Raw genomic sequence first — 25674 nt, forward strand, 5'->3', positions numbered from 1 at the left:
TGTGAATATGACACAGCTCAGATATAGATCATTCTCTTGATGAGAAAAAGTTGTCTTGAGCTGTGCTGCTATCACTGCTTCTGACTGGGGAGTGGACACCAGCCCAGGTCTCCTTCTTCCATGTCCTTTCCTTTCTGAACCTACCCTTGGGGATTCTTCCCCTTTATTCTTTCAATTGGCTTTTCTATAAGTATCAATTGCAGACACTTACCTTTTGTAATAAAAACTTCATTATTGTTCTATAAGAGGATGTCACTCTTGTGATATCCCTCTCTTTATTTCTTTATTTATTTTTTGACTCTCAGGCTCTACACAAAATAGGTGCTTACAAATAATAATGGTTCAGGAGATAATTATGAACAAAATCTCCTCAGTTTTGAAGCTACACTGACTCCAACCTCAGAGTTAGCTACGGAACTTCACACACCCACAATGGACTATCTTATTGGAAACTTTTTTTTTTTTTAGTTGTCAATGGACCTTTATTTTATTTTATTTATATGTGGTGCTGAGAATCAAACCCAGTGCCTCACACATGTTAGGCAAGTACTCACTCTATCACTGAGGTATAACTCCTTAAAAAGTATTACAAGCTAGGTTTTGTTCACAGAGAAACAAATGCCTTCATGTAATATCTAGATGTGTTATTATTATTATTATTATTTTTTTTTTTTTGGTGGGGAGGATACCGGGGATTGAACTCAGAGAGATTCAACCACTGAGCCCAATCCCCAGCCCTATTTTGGACTTTATATTTAGAGACAGGGTCTCACTGAGTTGCTTAACACTTCCCTCTTGCTGAGACTGGCTTTGAACTCTGCCTCAGCCTCCTGAGCCAGTGGTATTACAGGTGTGCACCACTGTGCCTGGCTAGATGTATTTTTAAAAATATGACTTTTGCCTATGACTAATGAAAATGGGGTTTCCCTAGAATCTCAAAGAATATGTTTTTAAAGGACAACACCTCTGCTCCTATGACAAATATGCAAAAGTCTGTCTAGTGTGCACTTCTGGGTCTCTCCTACTCTTCCTCACTACAGAGCCTTCCCTGTGACACTCTGCCTTTTCTGGCTATTTTTGTAAAAGATCATTGCTCTTGTTGTAATTCTGCCAAGCGGCATTTCCCGTTTTTCATTTAAACTGTGACTCCTTAAGTTCCAGGAGACAGAATGATTAATACTATGACATCGTTAAGAGTATGCCATTGTTGTTAAACTCATACTAAACTGGCAATGAGAATATATATGTGCATCAATAATTGATCTCTTTCCTACCCTATAAAGAGAGGTTTCTGGACTCACATGTGGTTTTCTCTACCCAATACTACTTCTCTGGGAAGAACTTCCTCTGCTTTCTTACTGTCTGGCATGATGCCCATGAAAGCTGCTATGTCTTTTAACTCCCATCTCTTGGCCAAGGTTATGGGTCCAGGGGAGGCAATAATAAATCTTGGGTGATTTCTCAAAGGCTGCGAGCTTGGGCCAATCATATGGCCCAAGATCTTTCCTACATGTCAATAGAGAAAGGAAGAAAACAGTTTGGTGCCTATGTCTGCTGATAAAGGGAAAGCTCATCTGCTGGTTTGGAAAAAACTAAAAATATTATGCAGAGAAAAGCAAAAGTGGGGGGCGGGGAGAATGCTTAGGAGCTATAGAAAGTTCTATAGAATGGCACACTATCCCTTCCCTTTCCTTGGTTTGGATAGTCAATCTCTTCTTACAAATTAAAAATTTCTGTACTTATCATCAAATAAGATGAAGGAATATCTGGGTTTTGATCCAAAGTTTATGTTGCATAACGTATGAAAATAGAATCCAGAAGAGTGATTTTCACATAGCAATTGAAGGGCTTTTTAACTAACACAAGGGCAGAGCATACTGACTTTTGATGTATTTATTAGTAGACATACTTTTAAAAAAATGCCTGTTCAAAAAAAACTACTCAATAATTTATTAGTCACAAACCTCATTGAAACTAAACAGTCATTATAGATAGAAAAGAAGCAAAGATTAATTTTAGAATTCTAGGAAATAAACCAAGAGGGTACATGGGGTAAACTGAAATTCTGTAAACAACATTTAGTTTTCACTTTTGGTATAATTTTTGTTTTGTTGCTCCAAAGAAATAGACACATCTCAATTACTTTGCTTATTTGTTTACCACTCATGACAACTCTCCTAGATAAATGTCCCAAACCTTTTAAGGAGTCCAAAGAAAAGCCTTGGGGAATCAGATTTTATACTTGTTATCAACTCCATGCTAAATTTCACTTGGTTTAGTCATTTGAGGGTGAGAAAATGGTTTCCATGGAAGAGAATAATTCCCTGATGCTAAATCAAAAGGAATTAAAAAAAAATGTGTGGACAGAAGTTGGAGTATTTGGAGTCTCTTCTGAGAAGGATAATTTTGGAAAATGGGCAGAGGCCAAGTATAGAAGAGTCACATTTTGGGCACAATGCTTCTTCCTTCCCCATCCATGAATATCTGAAGAATGTCTCTTCTTTGATGCTGGTCGGAGCTGCCACTCCTGAGTTTTCACTATAAATTGTTTTTCTATAAAAAATTAAGTTGCCATGCAGCTGAACTAAGTCATGATATAAAAACCAAACACATTACTGGTGATTTATAAATGAGGTGGATGCTTTTTCTGGGGTGTTTGTTCTGGCTATTCAAATTGAGAAACACTCATTCATTTATGCAATACATATCTACTGAGCACCTATGATGTGCCATGTCCCACTTGAGATGTTTTCCTCCATTCTCCCTTGTTTTCAAGAGAACATCTTGGTCAAAAAGGGCAACCATCTTAATCATTCTCTGAGATACTCTTTCATACTTACCAATTATCATTTTTTATTTTCCTTAGCTGAATAGAATTTACGTGGTTTCTCCACCATTTGGCCCAGCTATCCTGTTCCTCGGCTTATACCCAAAGGACTTCAAACACAAATTACAGGGACACAGTCATATCAATGTTTATAGCAGCACAATGCACAATAGCTAAATTGTGGAACCAACCCAGGTGCCTTTCAGTAGATGAGTGGATAAAGAAAATATGGTATATATACACCATGGGACATTACTCAGCATTAAAAGAGAATAAAATCATAGCATGGAGTTAGAGAATATAATGCTAAGTGAAGTAAGAAAAAAAAAAAGATTTAGGTGGTTTCTTATTTGAACCTAAGTGTCCCGCCCCCGAACCTGCTGAGTGCTGGGGAATTAAACCCAGGACCATTACAAGCTAAGCAGCACTCTACCACTGAGCTACACCTTTAGCCATGAATCTAAACGCTTAAATGATCCTAGTGAGTAGGGAAGCAAAAATGAAAATTTCATTGAGACTCCTACTCAATGTTAAATAGGTTTATCCAACAAACTCATAACATTTTAAATTATTTTTCACTTTTAAATTATGTCAATATAAATGCCAGTTCTTTAGCTTTCTGGGAGATGTAAATAGGTCAATGTAAAATCCTTCCTTTGACTCAAAATATTTTAAAACTTGTTTTAAAAAAATCAAGAAGTTGGATAAAGGGAGCTAGAGTTTAGATGTATTGTTTTATTAGCATAGGTTTTGCTTGGGTTGTGCCATCTCAATGTTCTCAGTCTTGTTTCCCAGTCAGTAAAATATCAGGACAAAATCATCTCTAAGAGTTCCTTTGTTAAGTTATAAAACAATGAACGTAAGTGTGATTTTAGAATTCAATTATGGCTTAAAATATTATAAAAAAATACTAAAAAGCAGGCATTTATGGCCATGAAATGTTCATGAAATATTATTTTTATGCTACAAAAAGTTTCATTTAAAATGGTTCATATACAAGTCAGGCAAGGTGGCATGTTCTTATAGTTCCAGCTATATGGGAGCCTGAGCCAACAGGATCACTTGAGCCCAGGAGTTCCAGATCAATCTGGGCAGCTTTATGAGACTAAATCTCATTAAATTTGTTTTTTAAAATTTAGCTTTAAATAAGAACTTAGAGTAGACCACAGAATTATCCCTTTGTAACTATAAATGTGAATGAGGGTGTTTACAAAAGTTATTGAAAACTAGGTGCAGGCCAGGTGTGGTGGCACACGCCTGTAATCCTAGCAGCTCAGGAGGCTGAGACAAGAGGATCCTGAGTTCAAAGCCAGCCTCAGCAATGGTGAGGTGCTAAGCAACTCAGTGAGACCCTGTCTCTAAATAAAATGCAAAATAGGGAAATAAGGCTGAAGATGTGGCTCAGTGGTTGAGTGATCCTGAGTTAAAAAAATAAAAAGAAAAAAGAAAAGCTCAGAATTTATAAATGATGCAATTATAAATTTTTTGATTAAAATAGAAAAAAATGAGAAAATGTTTGCATCTGAACTAATTAAATGAGATCATATCTGATTAAAACTAGAGGAGAAAAGATCCCAGACAAACCACTAAAACTTTAGCAAAAGGCTTCATAATTCTAAAAGAGGTCAAGATCACTTAATTTAGAATAAATTAAGCAAGTATTACTTAACACTTAGATGGAGAAAGGTAGCAATAATGTTCAAATGGATACTTTCAAATAATTGTAAAAGGGGATTTAACTAGAGGAGACAAGACTTGGTTTGTTTTTTATAACTAAACTGGGACAATAAAACATGGGCTCTCAACAGTCTATTTGAAGGGTAGGTCCAGAAGAGCTGCCCATGAAGATAAATACTGTGTCAATCATCTTTTTTCTTAATGCAAAATATGTCATTTTAACATCCCTCACCTGCCAGATGTAATGCAATGATTCCTATAATTCCAGAGGGCACAAAATAAATAATCAGGCTTGTGGATTTTATTTTGGAATTTTCCTTTATAGCAGACTCTCTTTGGTTCTTGAAGCTTCTTTTAAGTTGACACAAATCAAAGTCATTCTTTGCTTTGCTTTTGGATTTGGTTCTATTTATTGCCTTTCCCCCTTAATCTTCTCTAGTCAACAATTAACATCATAAAAAATAAATTAAGATAATATATATTGTGCACAAAAATAAAGAAAAACCAAAGTTGAAAAATCTGTTGTTTCAATCTAAAATCCCTAATTATTATTTTAATATATCCGAGTTGGATTATCTCTATATTCTATAATTTAAGGGAAACTTGCATTACAATTGGAGAAAGACTTTATATGCATTCTTGTCCAATTTTTTTAATTTTAGAAATAGTGATATAGATACTCAAAATGGTGAAATAATATAGTTAAAGTTATATAGGTGAAAATAAAAATTACTTGTCCTCACACAAAATCCTTTGCAAATTATACTATCATGAAGAAAGATGATTATATTCTATTTTGTTAAATTTCCTTGGATGATTTTTATTGAATCTGACATTCAAACTATAAGGGGCTGTGCACAGATTTTTTTCCCCCCTAAAATAGTTCCAGTTCTGTACTACTCCCTGTATCTGCATTCTTTACATTGTGACTTACAGCTGCTCTCAACAAGAGATAGTGCACATTTCCCTGGCCCCTAACTCTGGGCAAGTTTTATGACTTGCTTCAGTAAACAGAATGAGAAACAAGTGATAAGATCTGTACAAGACCTTGCACACTTCCACTTGCTCTCAATTGGAATCCTTTCCAACTTCTCTTTGAATAAGCCCAGGCAGCAAGCCTGTTGGATGGTGAGAGACAGTGGATCAATCACCTGTACTGACACAGCTGATAATTAGCCAAACCCCAGGAGCAGGGCTTGCTGTGACTGGCAGCTGAATGTAAGAAACAGACATAAGCCCAACCAAGACAGCATGAACCATCCAGTTGTGTCAAACCCAAATTGCTGACACACAGAATCATGAGCTAAATAAATGGTTGTTTTAACCCAGTAAGTTTTAGGATACTCACTATGCAAAAGACTAACTGTTTAAGATGGGCATACTAATCGCAGTATTTGTGACTTCACAGCCTTGTTCCGAATCACAGTAAGTTCCTGAGAGGAGGGACCACAATTAGTTTTGGGCCACACTGAATCCTTCTACCTGAATGTGTACCACAGCAGGCCTTCAAAAAGTTCTGGTGAATGAATGGCTATGCAAGAATATTTAACCCTCCGTCTCTTAATAATGATAAATGAAACAATACAGCATCAACCCAAGGAGACAAACCAATAGTAAAACAGGGAATGCTTGTGAACAGGTTATGTAACAGAAAAAAGAAATGCAAAAAGCCAGTGCACATATGGAAATATGCTCATCCTTCCTCATAAGTAAAGCAATATAATTTAAGGTAAATACAATTTTTAGCCATTTGGTCTGGAATAATTTTTTTTAAAGATAAAACTCTAGAAGGATATAGATATCAGACATTGTGATAGTGTACATTGACAAAACTTTTTTGGAGAGCAATTTTCCAGAAATTCTAGAATAATGTTCTCTATAACATTATTGTAATAACATCAACAATAAAAGAGAATAAACACAGCTCAAAATTACATTGGTAGGGAACTGAATAAATAAATTAAACTACAATCATACAATGAAATAATATAAAGTCATTGAGCAACATTAAAAAGCATGACAGAAAAAAACTGCCCATGACATAATGCTTAAGCAAAAAGAGCAGAGGATTTGGAGTGTGTGTGTGTGTGTGTGTGTGTGTGTGTGTGTGTGGAGAGAGAGAGAGAGAGAGAGAGAGAGAGAGAGAGAGAGAGAGAGAGAGAGAAACCCAACACCATTAGGATAATGATCAGAAAATTCACAAATAACACATTTGACAATTGCTTTTTCCTTATTTCCCTACTAAAATATTTTACTCATTTGTTATTTTTTTTTTGTTTGGGAAAGCATAACCATTAATCTCTCAAGAAGAGATTTTACCCTAGGTTAAAGCCAGAATATCAGAGGAAGACAGATAACACTACATTATCAATAGAGATTATGTCTGCATTGCAATTGCCCCTGGCATATATACTTCAGCTGAGTGACCCCAAAAAGAAGGAAATGCAAGAGCATTTTCCAGACAGCTGGAACAACATGTGGAGCTGATACAAATCATCAAAGGAAGATGACGAGTTCCCTCAAGCTGCAGCGGGATGTCAATAGCTATAATACACATTTATATGTGATGTATAAATTTATTAGCCAATTCATGTATTGCACCAAAATAGCAGGGGTTCATGAAAAGCAATGTTTTCTGTGCTTGTTATTTCTCTTCTTTACAGTTGAAAGAGGTGAGAATTATTCCATTCTCCACTGGGCAGATGAGAACATTGAAGGGAACAGTGTCCTAAAATGAGGACATTTGATTCTAGAGCCCTACTCATTGCTATCACATTTTGATGTTGCCATTTAATTTATAGCCCATAAGTATTTTCCCAGAGATTTCAGTCTGAAACATAGTATTCAGTCTACTGGGATTGGCACGGAAATGGGGAACTCAGGTTAGTGGGTACTAATGTTGGTTTGGGGTTTTGGAATGATTGTTGGTGTGACAGCCAAGAGGAACTGTAATAAGACTATGAGGTACCAAGGACAAGGGGAAGTAAGGGAGAAATGGATGGATTAGAATGGATTAGAATACATGGAGGAGCTGGTGTGGTGGTATAGCTTAGTGGTACAGTGATTGTCTAGCATGCATAAGGCCTTAGGCATGATTCCCAGCACAGAGAAAGAGAGAGGGGTGCTGAGGGAGAGAAGGAATAGAAGAAAGAAAGAAAAGAAAAAGAAAGGAAGGAAGGGTTTATTAATTTATAATGCTAGGATATTATGTTGATTCATAGTTAGTAAATTTATAGAGTTTATCAGTTTATAAAGTTAGGAAAATTATTGCTACATGTTTGCTTTCATTTATTAGAACTATTAGTTACACATACTCCCTGAATGTGTGCAGCAACCACGTCTTAAGTTTAATTCATTTTTATTTCTATCTATCAGAGTGTTGTACAAATATGAAGTGTTCAATAAACATCTGTGAAGTAATTTATTAATTCTATGGCTTTTTTATTGATTCTTGATCTGTGGGTACCAGCATTGAAATGCATAATCCTTAGCCAAAGCATATTGGTATTTAATCCTCAAAGAATTCTGGGAGATGAAATATCTCTTGCTTAATTTTTCTCATCGCTCAAATATTCCTTTTTACCTGGGGCCTACTCACTTTTTAATTACATTTTCATTGGTCTGATTTAGCCTGAGAAACCTGCTCATCACTTAAAACCACCACCAAAGAGAACTGAAACTTCTGGGTACCTTTCAGTTAAAAAGATTCCCTGGCAGAATAATTTCTAGTTATTACAAGTGAAGCTGCTATGTAAGTATAGCAGCTAAAGGTATGTAGAATCAACTGTGGATGCCCCCAAGTGGCCATGAAATAAACTGTGTTGTTCTAAATCCAAAGTGTTCCAGCCATTGACTTCTTAATAAAGGTCTGTACATGTTTGTTCAAAAGGCATTGGGAATTCACTGAAGCCCAAATCCACAATCATAGTGTAGAAGAAATGAGCATTTTGAATACATTGCTTACATTTTTCCCAAAGGGCCAGGCTGACATAGAAATGTACTTATTTTTTTTCTGAATTCTAAAATGCAAATCAAAACTAAGATTTCACCTCACTCCGGTCAGAATGGCAGCTATTATGAAGACAAAAAACAATAAGTGTTGGCAAGGATGTGGGGGAAAAAGTTACACTCATACACTGCGGGTGTGACTGCAAATTGGTGCACCCGATATGGAAAGCAGTATGGAGATTTCTTGGAAAATTGGGAATGGAAGCACCATTTGACCCAGTTATCCCTGTCCTTAGTCTATACCCAAAAGACTTAAAAACAGCATACTACGGGCTGGGGATGTGGCTCAAGCAGTAGTGCTCTCACCTGGCATGCATGGGGCGCTGGGTTCGATCCTCAGCACCACATAATAATAAAATAAAGATGTTGTGTCCACCAAAAAACTAAAAATAAATATTTTAAAAATTCTCTTTCTCTCAAATTCTCTCTCTCTCTCTCTCTCTCTCTCTCTTAAAAAAAAAAAACACAGCATACTGCAGGGTCACAGCCACATCAATGTTTATAGCAGCACAGTTTACAATAGCTAAACTGTGGCACCAACCTACATGCCCTTCAATAGATGAACAGATAAAATTTTAAAATGCACACCACCTCCTCTGCTTCTTGGGTGAGGTTTTCCCATTTATAAGTTTGCCTGGACCTTTAAACCAACCTGCTCCTTCAGGAGAAAACCTACTGAGTTGATTTTCACACTCTTTTTACTGGAATTACATATGCTGCTTTTTATCTAGGTATTGCTCGTGGAATGTTGGATTTTTTCGTTCTTTTCTGTGATTTCTGCATCCCATTTCTGCAGCTCAAGTTCACTCCTCCCAATAGGCCTTCTTAGGAAATCTAGACTTCTGTTTTTAATCTCTATTCAGTATTCTTATTTTGGGAATCTCCTATGAATATTAGGATACTCTCTTACTCTGCCACAGTTTGTGTGTGTGTGTGTGTGTGTGTGTGTGTGTGTGTGTGTGTGAAAAAAAATTGCCATGTTTCTTTTCTTGGAAAATGGAGTCTTGCTCAAGGGTTGGGTCCCTGGGGAAACTCCAGATGATGGTGGCTGGGTTTTGTAGACTTCTAAGTAACATTCATTCTATTGGTGAACTTGAGTCACCTGCTGGTAAATGCCAGGACTTCTCAACCTCTTGGTCCACGGTTGGCTTGAACTGCCCTTGCCTGAAGGACCAGTTCTCACCATGTCCAGGACAAGACAGACCCAGAGTGGTCACTGTGACTTTAGATCATGTCATCTTCTGTTCAAAACTTTCAACAGTTCCCACCTCACTCCAAGTGAAACACAGTGGCCTTAGGGAAGCCTAAAGACCAAGAAGATGTGTCTGCCACCCTAAAAGTTCTATCACTCTAACTTGACACCTTATCACCTTTCTCAGACAGAGCTACCCTGCTCTATCTGGCCCACTCTTATCCCAGAGTCTGTGTGTGTCATATCTTCTGCCTAGAAAAACCTTCTTCCATGTGTTGTAGGGGTCATTCCTTTGCCTCCTGACTCATATGCTGCTTTCTCAGCAAGTCCTTCCCCACCTATTTCCTTTAAAATTGTAAACCCACTCTTCATCCTTCCCCAGTCTCTGCTCCAATTTCTCTATTTATGATAGTTTTTTTTCTTTTAAGCCCTTATTCCTACCTAGTATATGGCATATTTTTGCCCACTTATTTGTTTTTGTTCTTGTTTAGGGACATGGCATGGAATGTGAATTATAAGAGGCACCTACATAATGGTCCTAAAGTAGGGGGTCTAGCATCGGAAGACCAAAAATCAAATCCCCCAAATACCAGTTTCTAGTTGTGGAACCCTGGAAAAGTAAATAATGTTTCTATTTTCTTTATTTTTTTTAAAAAACACAAAATGGACTGAAAATAGTAACAAAGGCCAGTGGTATGAGGATTAAGTTTCCATAAATGACTTAGTTTATGACCCCCTAGTGAGGGTCCAATGCACAGTTGCTATTTTTATTCTTATAATCATTATATTCTAGAGTAGTAGGTCTGGGTCACTCAGTGAAGAAAGTCACATGGCCGTGATCATGGCTGGGTCTCAAAGCCATTATCTCCTGATAAAACTGGTATTGCCTTTCTCAGGTTTGTCAAGGCAATCCCCTCCTTGCACCCAAACCAAGCTCAGCCAGACTGTTCTTTCACTGCTTCCATCAAAATTTTGTGAAGATTGTTAAAAACAAAGCTCTGATACTCCTTTAGGGTATCAGGAAGTGGTTCTCAAAGCATGTTCCTAGGAACAGAAGTATAATCAATACTACCTCTGCAAGACTCCTGTTGAATTAAAATTTGGGATAGGGCTTAACAATCTAACGTTTAACAAATTTTCCAGGTTATCTTGACTTACACTTATGTTAAGAATAAATGATCAAGTGGAGTCTGGCTTTTGATAACCCATTCATATGAATCCTTTGCATATTATCATGGAGTTGCAAGTACTCACAGTGATCCCTTTTCACACAGTAATGGCTAAACCATCTGCAGATTTCCAACCATATAAGCAGAAACAGCCTCAGAATTCTATATGTACAGACCCTCAGCAAGAAATAGACAGATCATAGAAATACCTCTTACAACCCATTTCCTCTGGATTCACTGCTTTAATTTTTATTGATTACTCATTTGATTTGTTTTTGAGGCTACTTTATTTTGTTTTCAAGACTACTTTATTGCTGAATTTATTTAATATAGCTGTTTTTAAATATTAATTGTGTCCCTACTATGTGTCAAAACCTCAACAAGGGAGAAAATGTCACATGAAAAAAAAAATGGTGGTGGTGGTGGGTGGTGAAACTGATCTTTACTGGAGAGGATGGGGTTTGTTTCCATAGGGAGTCTCAGAAATTGGAAAGATGACATTTCCTATCAGTCCTTGGTCCTTTAGATGTTGACCCTTTAAAATGTAGGAGAGTGAGCTGTGTAATTTTTTTTATTTCTTGAGAAGCTCAGTGATAAAGAAAATGTTAGAATTTACTTGCTTCATGTTCTTAATTTTGTTAAGTAAGGCTAAGAATTTATTTACTATCCTGTGTAATTCCAAAGATACCCCAAAAACTCATATCCCCAAAATGAGTTAGGGTCAATAAAAACAATAAAGCATAGCCACATTGAGGGAATAGAGAAGAGCTTAGTGAAGATGGTAGAATAATAGAGTGTAGAAAATATTAGCATGGTAGACAGCTGGTGGCCTCCATGGTCTCCCAAGATGGTACCATTCGCACCTGCCCTTGTGCCCTTTGAATTACGCCAGAGTATAAAACATTTTCTATAGGAAAGAGGTTTTCAGCCACCCAAACATGAATCATATTTCTTGGGCTTACCAGTTTAATATGTTCTCGCTTCTGGTATTTTTCACTATAATATTGTTCTTGCCGAAGATTAAGCAGCTGCTGCTGTTGTTTGTCCTTCAGGTCTATTAACTTCTGGGTCATTTCGGCGTCCAGGGCAGCAAGATCTTGCTCAATTGTTGATGAGCCATGGTCAGGGCTGCTGGGCTCTGATCTGCAAAGACACAAAGCTTGACTCACAAAGCATACAGGTGGTAATAAAGCGCAGGGAAGGCTGTCTGCAAGAGTTCCTCCTAGAGAAGCCATCGTGTTTGGAAATGAATATTTTGATTAGCCCAGTGTTGAATTCAATAATATTGGAAATAATTTTTTTGATAAGCTACTTGTTCTAGAGGATGAGACTTCAAAGTCAAGTTTAGCAACAGAAGGTATTAAATTACAGAAACAATGAAATTTGTGTTGCTCCAGGAAGAGGCAGGGGCCAAAAGAAAAGGAAACTCGGGAAGCCAAGAAGCTAAGAGTCCTAACCAAGCCAGGAAGCTGAGAGTCCTAACTATGGGGGTGGTGAGAATGGTAATCCTGTTTGGGAAAAACACTGTCTAGTAAAGATTTTTGAGACCTTCCTCTTGTTTACTTATTTGTTTTTAATGTGGCATGTATAATGTCATCCCAGCTCCATTTTCTCTCTAAAAACTTTTTACTATGTTGAGTGGATTCTCTCTCTCGGGGAAGGTTGAAGATGTGCCATATTTTGCATATGGAGTGTTATGGATTGAAAATAGAGAGCAGGTACAGACATCCTGTGCAGATAACCTTCCCAGAAAACTTCTGAATTCTGTTTCTTAAAGATTTTTAATAGCAAGGGCACATTATAAAATATGGTTCTTTGGGGGCTGAATCAACTTAATTGATATCAGTGAGCTCAGGGCACATGACAGTCAGTGTAGGTAATAAATGACTGGGTCAGAAAAATGGGGGCTGATTCTGGAGGAAATGAAATGCTAATATCTCCAAAGCCTTCCCCCTTCTCCTCCACCTGGTGCCAAGGATTCCTGTCTCCAAGGAATTGTTGTTCCCTCTAAGGAGTTGTAGGAGTACAATGAAGTACCTTCTGGGTGGTTCCTTTCCTGACCTTTTGGACAGATACAGAGAGGTACCCCTCGAAAGCTTCTCTCCCATCTTTGGCCCACTTTTTGGCTACCAGTCACATAGTCAGGATGGGTAGGAGAGGCCAAGAGAACAAAGGAATTCTAAAGTGTATAAAAGAGGCAGGACACCCCCACTTCCTCAACACCCAGCTCTGAGACCCCTTCTCTGCAGAGAAGTTTACCTCTATTCTACCTTTTAAATAAAACTTGCTTTCTAGGCTTGCCTTGGCATTTCTCAGGAGTTCTATCTTCAACATTCCGGGGAAACTAAACTTGGCACTGATTGATTCTCATCACCAGCAGCAACATCACTACCCAAATGGTACTTTCCTCAAAGTGCTTCAGTTACAAAGGAAAGGAGATGCATATAGTGCAATATATATATATTCTTAGAATAAGCACTTCATACTGAGTGCTTATTCTGTGCAGGAGGACTTTCTCTGCACTGTTCTTAAAGAGTTAAACAGATCTTTAAAAGGTTAGGACTAGTGTTCAAATAGGTTAAAACAATTCTCCCTAACTCATGTCATGATTTCGTATAATTTTGTACTTTGTATTATAACTTGTAGAAAGCAATAGAAAGGGAGACAGAGTACTGGGAACAAGAAACAGAGGAGATTTGCTGTTTTTGTTCATATGGAGCAGCCCTCAGAAATCAGACCAAACCTCCCATGACATTCATCACATTGGACTTTGCCTCCATCTTCTTTATTAGCAATCAGATAGAATTAGGAAGAGAATGTTTCTTAGGATCAGCTGTTACTAATTCCCGTTATTTTTTTCTTTGAATTAGCTTAGCATCATTGGCCTCACAGGAAGCTGGTGTTAAGAGCTTATTTAGTCAAATGAAAGATGCAGAACTCTCCCCCAAATTTTTTTCTTTTTTTTTTTTTATGTGCATTGCTAAATGAGTACCACCACTCTCCCATGCTCATGGATACTTGCATTGAATTTTCTGAGATGGCTGCCATCTTGGCTTGAGCATAAGTTACATTTATCATCTTGTATAGTTGGAAGTCAGTATAGCCAGAACGTAAAAGTGTTTCTTCAATCAGCTGCAAGAACCACAGCAGAGGCAACTCTCATTTACTGATTACTCAACATGTGCCAGGAGCACTCACAACAGCTTGCTATTTAGGCCTGACCTCTCCAGAATTATGTGAGGACCCCGGATCTCAGTGAGACATTTTGCTCAAGGACACAGCATAGGGGTGCTGCAGTACACTTGCCTGTGGACAAGCATCCCTGGGAGACACAGACAGACAACACCTGTGCCTTTCACAACAGCACAGTATCATCACATGCCATGTCTGAAAAAAGATTATCTTTGAGTAAACTGTTCTGCACATTATATGGAAAGCTCAGTTGAGACAATGGATAATTTGAGTAAGAAAATAGTCTAATGGACATGATGCCAAGTTGTTATTCTGAGGTATATTCAGGATTTTATCATGAAATAAGGGAGATGCAGACAGACATAACCAAGACCTTGGTGGCTTTGTTTCTTCTAATGTATCTTTAAATAGTATGTACTTGATGATTTGTTTTTTTTTGTTGTTGTTTGAAGGAATAGTATATGAACACAACTATGTGAACAATGTTTCCACATCTTCTGTAAAAACAGGGTTGAAGGCATTATTCCCAAATGCTGCTTATATAAGATGCATGAAATAGATTCTATGGTAATTTAGTACTGGGAAATATTAGTCTCTCTTGAAAGAATAAGTAAGTTTCCCTTAATCAGATAAGGAGAACTATCTGATCCTTATTTCCTTTTCTCAGAGACTAAGAGGTTAATTCAGTGTTCAAGGACAGAAATTACATTAAATGGGTTGTACTGTCCAGTGGAAACACAATGTGAGCTACACATGATATTTGTCCATGTAATTTAAAACTTTTAGTAACTTCCTTAAAAAGTAAAAATAAGTGAGGGGTTGTGTTGTAGTTCAGTGGTAGAGCATTGATCTAGCATTCACAAAGCCCTGAGTTCAGACCCTAGCACCACCAAAATAAATCAATAAATAAACAAATTAACAAATAAATAAACAGTATAAAATATAGTATATTTTATTTAATCTAATACATCTAAAATATTGTAAATTCAACATGCAGTTAAAGGATCTATTTGATATTATACCCTTAGAAATGCAGTGTGTATTTTTCTATTACAGAATATCTCAATATTGACAAGCCACATTTTAATTGTAGTTGCTGGGGATGGAACCCAGGGCCTTGCATAAGCTAGGGACCTGCTCTACCACTGAGCTGTGCCCCTTGTCCAGGTGAGCCATTTTCAAGAGTTCAATAGTCAACATGTGGACAGCAGCAAAGATCTAGATAACAGGTTGAAAACTCAGTTTGTTCATGTGTGTATGGGAGTGTGTACTGTTTTTTTATTTTTGTAGGATTTTTACATACATGTCACCTATGATGCTATTTTGATACTCTATTGGAAGCTTACAAAATGTGACTTATAAGTAAATGAATAAGCAAACATATATGCACATATCACTAAAGGAGAAACTCTGGAGATGTCTTAGGCCACACTTTGCCTATACCAGCTTTGTCATTGCAGGTAAATGTTAATGTCTTTAGCATTTAACTTCCTCCTTGAAGAAGTGATAAATTTCACCTAGATGGCTTCTAAGTATGTTCCAGCTCTAAAGAAAGATGATTTTGTTACTTTTTAATCTCAAGTGTTGCATTTTGATTGTGCTTTCAAGTGAGGCACCCATTACATCATATGTCACAATATGGATCTAAAACATGCATCTTACCTCTATCACCGACCTGGCATCAAAATAAGATGATTCAACAAGGGTGGAAAGGAAGGATGGAATGCTGCCTGCCTTATTCCTGGCTCACATGCTCATGCAGTTGCAGGCTGATTTATCACATTTTCATTTAAAGAACAAAGCTTTATTTCTCAGAGGAGATTATTATAAGTCAAACCCCTGAGAGACTCTTTAATGAGAAAGTCAATGACGATGTTTCCTAGAAAACTTTGAATAACTGCACAGTTAACTCCACATATGATTTCCTAGGGCTGTGCAGATCAGTGGATTATCTTTGACCATATTGTGTTCATTCATTAGCCAATATATGGAAATTCAGGGTATCTGATTACAGTAATTTGTACACCTTAATTACAGAGAATGAAGTGGAGAGATAATTTTAAATAATTTAAAAGATTTTTTCACCTCTGTAATGTATAATTCATTAAAATACCAAATATATATTGAAATTGAACATACATGTTTGCCTTTAGAAATGATAAATCTCCTAAACTATATATTTTAATATCACAAATAACATTTTACTTTTAAAATGGTGTGAGTGAATGTTTACAAAGATTTTAGTACAATGCCTTTCACAATATTCTGTTAGTGTTATAAATATTTTTGATATTTAGTTCAATAAACCCTCAGAAAGATGAAGATTATTTGTGCCCCAAAAAGACAAAAATAAAATTTAAGGTAATGCATTTTTATTTCCATTTCCCTAATTATTAAAGTTTGAATATTTGTATATAAAAATGAACCTTATTGATTAGAGAGCTTACTTTTGCAAAATATTATTCATTGTCAATAAATTCATGCTACAAGCCTGCATAGGATGTTCAAAGACATTCCAGGAATCTAAACTTAGAAGAATAACTTTGGACCTTACAGGATAGTTGATAAATAAATTTGTTTATTTGGGTATTTTTATTTCATGTATCCATTCATGGTGTAAGACATTGAAGGAAAGGCAGTTATAAAGATTCCAAGTCCTTTGTAGGACTCCAGAAACACTTCCAGGAAGCAGTCACATGCCTGCAGAGATGCAGGTTCCAGATCTACTATTTCATAGACACAGGTGGGCTCTTGGCAAGGTAGGGGTGGGTACCATGCTATGGCTGCACTCTGACTGCAGTCTTGTGTGTTGCATGTTCTACTGGTGGGAGCACCATTTTACTGAACTTCAGGTCCTTGCTTGTCCAGGGTTGCTGATGACTGTACCTACTTCATGGTGCTGCTGTGGGAAATACATGGGATAGTGTATAAATGCTCCAGACTTGCTCTAGGTGGAATGGTGTCCCCTCTAACTTCATGTCCTTCCCAGATGCTCAGTTTATTACCTTATTTGTAAATTAAGGTAATAAGGAAATTATCACCTTATCCTAAGGTACACCTGTGCAAAGAGAATCTACAAGCCAAGGTATGTCAAGTATTTCTCACAACCACTAAAAGCTAGAAGAGATAAGGAAAACTCCTCCCCTAGACCTTTCAGAACAGGTACCTGCTGATACCTTGATTTTGGATTTCTAGCCTCCAGAACTGTGAAGCAATATATTTATTTTAATGTAGTGGTGCATGGCAGTCGTAGAAACCCAGTAGAGCCTACATGCCTGGATCTTCATTGACATGTAGTAGAGGGGCTTGTTTAGGACTGGAAGCAGCCCCTTACTAAAGGTGAAAAGAGAAATCTCTGTGTGGTCAGTCATACTAGTGTCCACAAAGTCTGGGGTAAGCTATGATGACAACCCAAAGTGGAATTCTAAGAGCAAATGATATTTTGAAATTCATATGGAAATCAATAATCCAAAAATTGGGATTCTGACAACTGGCACATACCTTGGTTGGAGTTTAGAGGTAGGGCTTGCAGCCTTCATGGCAGAGATTTGCAATTTTAGAAAGTCCATTATGCAGGAGAATCCTAATTCCCTATTTTATCATGGTGGGATCTAAGTAGGAGCTACAGGGTTTTGTATGGAGCACTGGGGATTAAGGATGGGAAGGTAGATAGAGACTGGACCCAATGAGCCCTTTAGGCCACCCTTCTATTTTTTAAATGACTTTGAAGGATGCTAGACAAGGGCCATCAATGGCAATGTCTGGACCAGTCGCATTGATAAACCCTGGCAGCTTGTTAGAAATTCAGAAGCTCAGGCTCCACCCAAGGCCCATGTGACAGCACTGTGTTGAGGCTCAGAAGCCTGTCTGAGCAAGCTCTCTGAGCGATTCTCATGTACCTTAAAATGTGAAATATATCTGTCTGGTCTAGATAAAAGTCCGTGAATAGATTTAGCCTGGAGTGACCACATGAATTTTCTTCTCCACATGGATTGGTTTCCTCCAAGTTTCCGATCCCATATCCTAGGCTCCTCTTAAAGTCAGGTACCCATCTATTCTCTCCATGTCTACCACATCATCCTAAACCAAACCATTATATGACATCACTTGGCTGGATTCATGAAAATGTTTCCCCACTGGTCACCTGGCTCCCACACTGAGCCCTCTCTTTGAGTGCTATCCATGGACCAGCAGCAACAGCATTATCTACCTTGGACCTGCTGAATCAGAGCCTGTGACTAAGAAGATCCCTGCTGACTCTATCTATCTGAGAAGCCCATCTAAGGGTCTCTCTTTCATTCAGCAGCTGGAATCATTTTTTGAGAATATTAGTTAGACACAACAATTCCATTTATTTTTTTTCCAGTGGATTCGTATTGCACTTACATAAATTCTGGATTATTCATACAAACTCTGAGGAACCAGTGGTATGATTCTCTCTCCAATTTCCCAGACCTCATCTTGTTTCACTCTGCCCATTTTTTACTCTGTCTCACCTACTTTGGCAAATTCAGAGTTCTTGGAATCCATTTTTTCCCATGCCACAGGGCCTTTGCATTGTCTGTTCCCTCAGCATGGAATAATTCTCCCTCATCCCTTACATAGTTGGTTATGATTTATTCTTTACGTATCACCTCTTTATAGATTGACATGTCAGAAGGGCTCTCCTATCCCAAGCTATTCTCTATCACATTATCCTTTTCTTATAGTATTCATCACAGTCTGAAATTATTCGGGGTATTCGTTGTTAATTGCTTATATTTCCCACATTACCTCATTAGCTACTTGAGGGTGAAAATTGTGCAGGTTATATTCATTACTGAGTCCCCGGGATATAATATGCATTAAATAAATATTAGCTGAATACCTGTGCAAGGAAATGCTTCTCCCATCAAGCTCTGGGTACATGAGGCTGTGGGGACCCCGGTCCCAAACATAATGCAAGGCATTATGGGAGATAGGGCTGTAAGAATTGAGGCCTCTGTTTTTTCTAAGACAAACTGCCTCTTCAAATAGGTTCTAGGGACATAAGGCCATGTTTTTATGCCTGCCAGATTGGCAGCTGTAATATAGGCAGTCAGTCAACTGAGATTAGGTCCATGAGCAGAAAGAACTAAAGGAAAACTTGATGTCTATTCTCAGAATTCGGCTAAATAAAGAAAGTCACAGCTGAGCCTGCTACTGTGCACCTATAATCCCAGCTGCTCGGGAGGCTGGGACAGGAAGATCAATTGAGTCCAGGAGTTGAGAAACAGCTTGAGCAACAGAGCTAGGCCCTATCTCTTGGAGGTGAAGGGGGCATTGGAGGGGGAGAATGATAAAAGAAAAAAATCAGTAAGTTCTTCCCACAAGCAAAAGTGACTCAAAAACCATACAGAATGGAGCTGTTTGCGGATTGGGAGGCTGAGACAGGAAGATCACGTGTTCAAAGCCAGTCTCAGCAATTTAGCAAGGCTCTAAGCAACTTGGTGAGACTCTGTCTCTAAGTAAAAAAACATAAAAAGGGTCAGGGATATGGCTCAGTGGTTAAGTGCCCCTGGAAATTCTTGGTCCCCACCCCCTCAAAAAAATAAAAATAGAAAGAGTTATAGAGAACGGAAAGTGCTTGGTGGCTTTTCTTTTTTGGTGGTGGGATAGATACACAATATGGCATTAAAAACACAACATCAGCGAGCCATGGAATTGACTCTTCATGTGGTAAAACAGATACTCATTTAACTCACTTTTTCTTGCTGTCCTTTTTGGCTGACTTCTCCAGAGCTGCCCTCCTTCTCAAGTAGTCATTCTGAATCTCATTATACTTTGTAGTGTGTTCTTTGATCAGGTCAGTAGTTTTCTTGTGGTGTCTCTTCACCAGGTCTTTCATTTCTTTGTAGTGCTTCTTTTGAAGTTTCACAAATGATTTCTGTTGCTTTAGCTCTTCAATCGTCTGTGCTTCCACTTCTGCAACCAAGGAGCATAAGAGCTAAGGGACAGGAAGGACTGATGGTACAGAGGAGCAGCAACCTGCTCTGTGAGCGACAGCTGTCTGATCTTGGCCAACTGAAGCTTAAGAGTAAAGTCAGATGCCAAATGGATCCAGGTTTTAGTCTGTCTCTATCTCCTGCTAATTCATGGCTGGGTTACCAACTTCTCTTCATTTGTATTTTATTTTATTTTAAGTTGGGATTCCTTAGAGGCTGAGCCCACAAGGGAATATTCAGGTTCATGTGATTGACTGAAGGCCTCCCAAGGGAGGGAAATGAAGCAGGGACATAGGGCAGAGGCAGCAGCTGAACAAGGGTGTGTCTCAGCTGCTGTTGAGCTTCTGCCCGATTCCAGGGAAGCTCAGGAGGGTGAACTGTCCCCCAGGCTCAGTCTCCTCTTAAGCAAGAGGGTCAGTTTCTCACATCTTTGTATAGTCAGTGGGCAGAGGCATAATCTTCTGGATCAGGGTCTTCCTTTGGGCTGAGGGCAATTGGGCAAAGACAGGGATACTAGCAGCTGTTTGCAGCCAACCCTTCCTACAGCTGGGACACGGTGGGTGCACCAGATGTGTGGGAAATCTGGGCAGGACACCCACAGCAGCCACTTTAAGGATTTAAAACACTTGTACTACTTTATAGTGAAATGAAAGAATTCACAGAGAGTGTTTAACAGTTTTTGACACTGTGTCCATAGAGGCTCAGTAAATAATTATGCAGATTCCGTAGTGCCATCTCGATGGGGGGACCACTCACAGTAAAGACACCATACATCTGTACAGGTATCTCAACAGTATCCAGCAGTAAGATGTCTCAAGGGAGCACCCTTTAATTTAGTTTGCAGGAAGGCATCCCAAGGGTTAGTGCCAGCCTATATAGCATCATATTCAATGTTGAGGAAACATTTATTAGGAAAGAGCCTGACCTTAAAACATTCTGTACTTCGCTGACATATTTCATAGATTCTAGAATCTGCATTTTAAAAATATGTTCACATTTCTGGAATAAAAATACTACTTATGGTCCATGGGATACCAAAATTTTGCAGGATTTTTCTTTCTTAGCAATACATGATGGTGTCTTAGCTTCAGTGAATTATCATTGACTTGGACCTAGATTAAGTCAAAGTTCACATATTTCCATCCTTTGATCTGAACTTTTTGCTTTGGGGAACAAAAAAAATGTTACCATAAATATTTAGAAATGTCAAGAGATTCAGAAATAATATATGCCATGAATAACAACAGACCTGAATAGAAAATGAGATGCCGAGTGGATAAACACTAAAATCAGAACAATAATTTATGTTCCTAAATGCTAAAATCTTTAAGCAGTTGAAATACACTTCCTTCCCTTAAATGTGTCTATTCTCTTAACATTTTTATTTAATTTTTTTTTGAGATAGAAGCCATGGAGAAAACCAGGTACATTTATTTAATGGTTTCCTTCAGGTCCAAACTGACTCATCATGATTGTATAATAAGATATCACATTAAGAATTTATAATCCTAAGGAATTGCTGCACTTTGGGCAATAGATCCAACCGCATTTCCTTAAAAATAATTCACAGCATATCAGCTATGAATGGTTTAAAAAAGAAACTCCAACTTTTGATAAAATTTTCACATAAAATTCTGTATTGTAGTTGGGTACAGTGATGAATACCTGTATCCCAGTAGCTTGGGAAGCTGAGGCAAGAGGATCATGAGTACAAAGCCAGACTTAGCAACTTAGTGAGATACTAAGCAACTTAGAGAGATCCTGCCTCAAAATACAAAAAAAAAAAAAAAAAAATTGAAAAATGGGCTGGGGTTATGGCCTATTTCTGGGTTTGATCCCTAAAATTTAAAAAAAAAACAAAAAAAATATATTTTAAAAGTATGTAGATGGAAGGCTATTCCTATGACACATTCTAAAGTATAAAGGTAATGTCCATTTATATAGACACAAACATCCCTTCTGAGTAAGTCACCAAGACATAATAAGACTAATACATTTCCATAGACCATTGTATTTTGTCTATGCATTTATGTATTTTTAATTTGGGGGGAACTGGAATTTGAATCCAGAGGTGCTTAACCACTGAGTCACATCCCCAGCCTTTTTATTTTTATTTTGAAATAGGATCTTGCTAATTTGCTTAAGCTGGCATTGAACTTCCTCTCCTCCTGCCTTAGCCTCCCATTCCACTGGGATTACAGGTGTGCTCCACCTGGCCCAGCACATTAATGTGTTCTTGAAAAACACTGGACCCTTATATTAAACATCAATGTAGTACTGTTTTCTATGGAACTAAGACTTTTAAGATATTTTGTTTGCTTCTAATGTACTCCTCAAGTAATTTTTCCATGCATACTTTGTGTATTTTTGTGAAATATGAATGCTTACAGAAAAGTACATCAATCCTAAATACACACAGCCCTGTGTATTTTCATAAAGTTAACATGCTACAAATACCATCACCAATGTGAAAAATCAGAATATTGCCAGCACTCTAGACACCTTCTTTGTGGTTCCTGTCCTTACCAGGTATAACCCAATTCTGGGTTTCTAATGGCATGAATGGATTTTGCCAATCTTTGTTTTCTGCATTATACTTAGGAGTGTTATCCATATCAGTGTGTGTGACTTTCTCATGACTGTATCCTATTCTATATTGTCAATTTGTTACAACTTATTCATGGGTCTTACATCTTCCTGGTTGTAGACATTTGGCTTTTACCCAGGTGCTCTTTTTGGTGAACATGCTTGTACATTTCTGTTGTGTATTGGATCAAATATTTTAAATATTTTTAGGACTCTACTACTTATTGAAAATTGTATTGAAGAAAGCTTATACTGATTCTAGGACCACTAATTTAGTTAAAACTAGCCAAATTTAAAATAATTTTAAGCTGTGTCACGGTTCTTAAACACCATGCATTTTATGGTCACAAATGGGTGACATTCTGCATATCTAAAATACAGTTAATTTTTGGCATTTTAGGAAGAAATGCATTATTGTTCACAGGGCCACAACCAGTAGGAATCTATTCTTTGATTCTGAAATAGCTATCTTGTAAAAAATATATATTACTTTTATGCCAATAAGGTCCTATTTACTAACTATGGTTATTTCTCTCTGATTACATCATGTAATGTGGCCTATATATATATTTTTTAAAAGAAGAAATATTAGATCTTTATTAAAAGAAGAAATATTAGTGATATCATTTTTTAGAGAAAAATGTAAATTGATTCTCTAAATACTTACAGTGTCTAATATTCACCTACAAAATTCCATGGAGCTTGGGGTGGGGGAAGGGTGGTATTTACCTGTTAGGACGCTCTGAATAAGATCTTCTGTTTTGGCAGGAGCCTTGACAGAACCTGCAATACAAAGGCAAAGTAAATAACCTTCAAAAAGTTTGGTCCTTGATTCTAAGTTTTTGAGTCCTTGATTCTAAGTTTCTAAGAATGAAAAATGGTGGTAGAAAATTATTTATAACAAGACTACTCCAAAAAGTCTTTGTTTTGTAATTTTGAGACAAACCTAATTATATGTGAAATTATATAGCTGCTTCATTCACATATAGAGAGAGAAAAGAACCCTCCACCTGGATCAAAACAACAAATTCCATTTAGGGAGTACTAATGCCACCTTTTGGACAAATAAGCAATGACAAGAGGTCTTTTAAAAATCGAAAGCTGAGCACTTGCAGGCAAGATCCATTTATGGATCAGCTGCCAAAATTTAAGGATGAACAGGATATTTGCATAGTCTCAAAGCATCTTCCCTTGGCTATCAAAGAGCAGAAATCTTAACTTTCCATGGAGAAAATATCTGAACTAGGTGCTCCCACATTGTGGCAGATGGGACATATCAACATCACACCCCTGATATGATGAACCGAGAAGGACACAGCATAACTTCTGTGATGGTCTTGCCTAAAAGTTCAGGATTCAAGTCTATTCAGGAGAATATATCTAGGCAACTCAAATGGGGGGAATTTTACAAAATAACATTAGAATTCTTCAAAATGATCAAGGCTATTAAGACCTGGAAACACTAGGGTCTGCCATAGATTAAAGGAGACCAAGAAAACTTACAAGTACAATGTGGGATCCCGAGTTAGAATCTGGGACAGCTAAAGGACATTAGCAAAAAAGCAGCCAAAGTTCAAACAAGGTCCGCAGTTCATCTCAGAATACTGTATCAGTGTTAATGTCCCGGCTTTTGAACGTTGCACCATGATCTTGCCACATGGTGACTTTCGGGAAAAGGGAGAATTTCTGCCATGTATCCTATGCCAATTAAAAAGCATTTTCTGTTCATCAAATTATTTTAAAATATCAAGTTTAACAAGTCAAATACTGGCACACACTAGCCTTCATCACTGTGACATACAAAGCTTATCCTAGGAAGCTCACCTTCTATTACCAGAAATAGGACATACATAACAATGAGGGATGATTACATAAACCCATGTAAGATTAAAGGTCAAGTGAGCTGCAGAGAAATCAAAGGATTTTTCTGAGAAATGTGACATGAGCATAGCTTTGGCTGGAGTATCCACAAAAACTATTAGGAACTGTGTCTGTCCTGCCATTGGTTTCCACAGGCTAAGGAGGTACTGTATCACCTAAAAATTTCAGTTTATTCATCGGCAAAATGGGGACAATAATAGAATCTCCTCATAGGGGCTTGGTGTGAGGGTGAGATAAAATAATGCAGGTGAAGGGCTAAGCAGGGTGCACAGTACATGGTAGACATTCAAGGGTAATGAAAAGCAAGCTGGAGTAAGGGAAAGGAGATCTTGGCAGAGACTTAGTGAAGTACGACTGAGAACGTGTTTCTAAAGCAGAGTTGTTTATAAGTTGCTTGAAGAACTCTTCACAAACCCTGCCAGCAGACGGATCATATTCCACCACTAATAAAGACACAGGAAACCTGGGGGAGTTTCAAGTGGCCAGTGGAGCCCAGGAGCCCTGAGTCCTCTTGGCATGCATGCATTCACCCACCCACTCTTCACGCAGGTCTGTGCTGCTTTTTGCACTTGAAATCACGCAGCCACCGAACTACGCTGCCCCTTTCAGTGGCACCAACACTTCACTCTTTATTACCTGGTGCAGCTCTGCATTCCCATGGCTTACCTGGAGCAGGTTGGCTGTGCAGAGCCTGGGAAGGTGGTTTGGGTGCCAGGGATGTAGTGTGATTCACCCCATTTTCTGAAGGAGTCGTCTTGGTTTCGCTTGGAGTCTCTGTTGGTGTTTCCCCAGGATCAGCCTAAAATCATAAAGAGCCTTTCATTTTCTACTGTTCCTATTGTACTTGTATTACCTTCCTAAACCAACAAGGTGTGGTGTTACAGTGTTCTCAACAACTCATTCGGAGTCTAAAATATCTAATTTTTAACTGGGAAGAAAGACAAATGTAGCATAGTGTGGAGTCATATTCGTGGCAGGTTGAGGGAATTAAAGGCTCAGTTATTCAGACCCTTTCATAGTGCCCTTCCTCACTGTCTCCAGAACTGACCCTGTGGTTTGTTTTCATCAATCATGACGGTAGCTCAAGGCTAACCTCAGCAACCTAGCAAGACCCCGAGGGATGGATCTCAGTGAGAAAGCACCCCAGGTTGAAACTCCAGTATTGCAAAGCAAAAACAC

The 25674-nt window shown here is 37.9% G+C and overlaps 1 protein-coding gene across 3 annotated transcripts in view; it reads right to left on the bottom strand.

Moving 5' to 3' along the window:
- Plcb1 (phospholipase C beta 1) overlaps positions 1-25674 on the bottom strand; it is a 710898-nt gene that overhangs the window by 100545 nt on the left and 584679 nt on the right. For all 3 annotated transcript variants that reach the window (XM_005320485.4, XM_078051429.1, XM_005320486.4), the window contains 4 exons: positions 25162-25294; positions 23344-23397; positions 19789-20008; positions 11836-12016 (listed from right to left, as the gene is read on the bottom strand). In XM_005320485.4, the coding sequence (XP_005320542.2) occupies positions 11836-12016; positions 19789-20008; positions 23344-23397; positions 25162-25294 (588 nt within the window). The remainder of the gene's footprint in view (positions 1-11835; positions 12017-19788; positions 20009-23343; positions 23398-25161; positions 25295-25674) is intronic.

The sequence above is a fragment of the Ictidomys tridecemlineatus genome, chromosome 5, assembly GCF_052094955.1.
Source record: "Ictidomys tridecemlineatus isolate mIctTri1 chromosome 5, mIctTri1.hap1, whole genome shotgun sequence".
In the NCBI taxonomy this organism is placed as follows: domain Eukaryota; kingdom Metazoa; phylum Chordata; class Mammalia; order Rodentia; family Sciuridae; genus Ictidomys; species Ictidomys tridecemlineatus.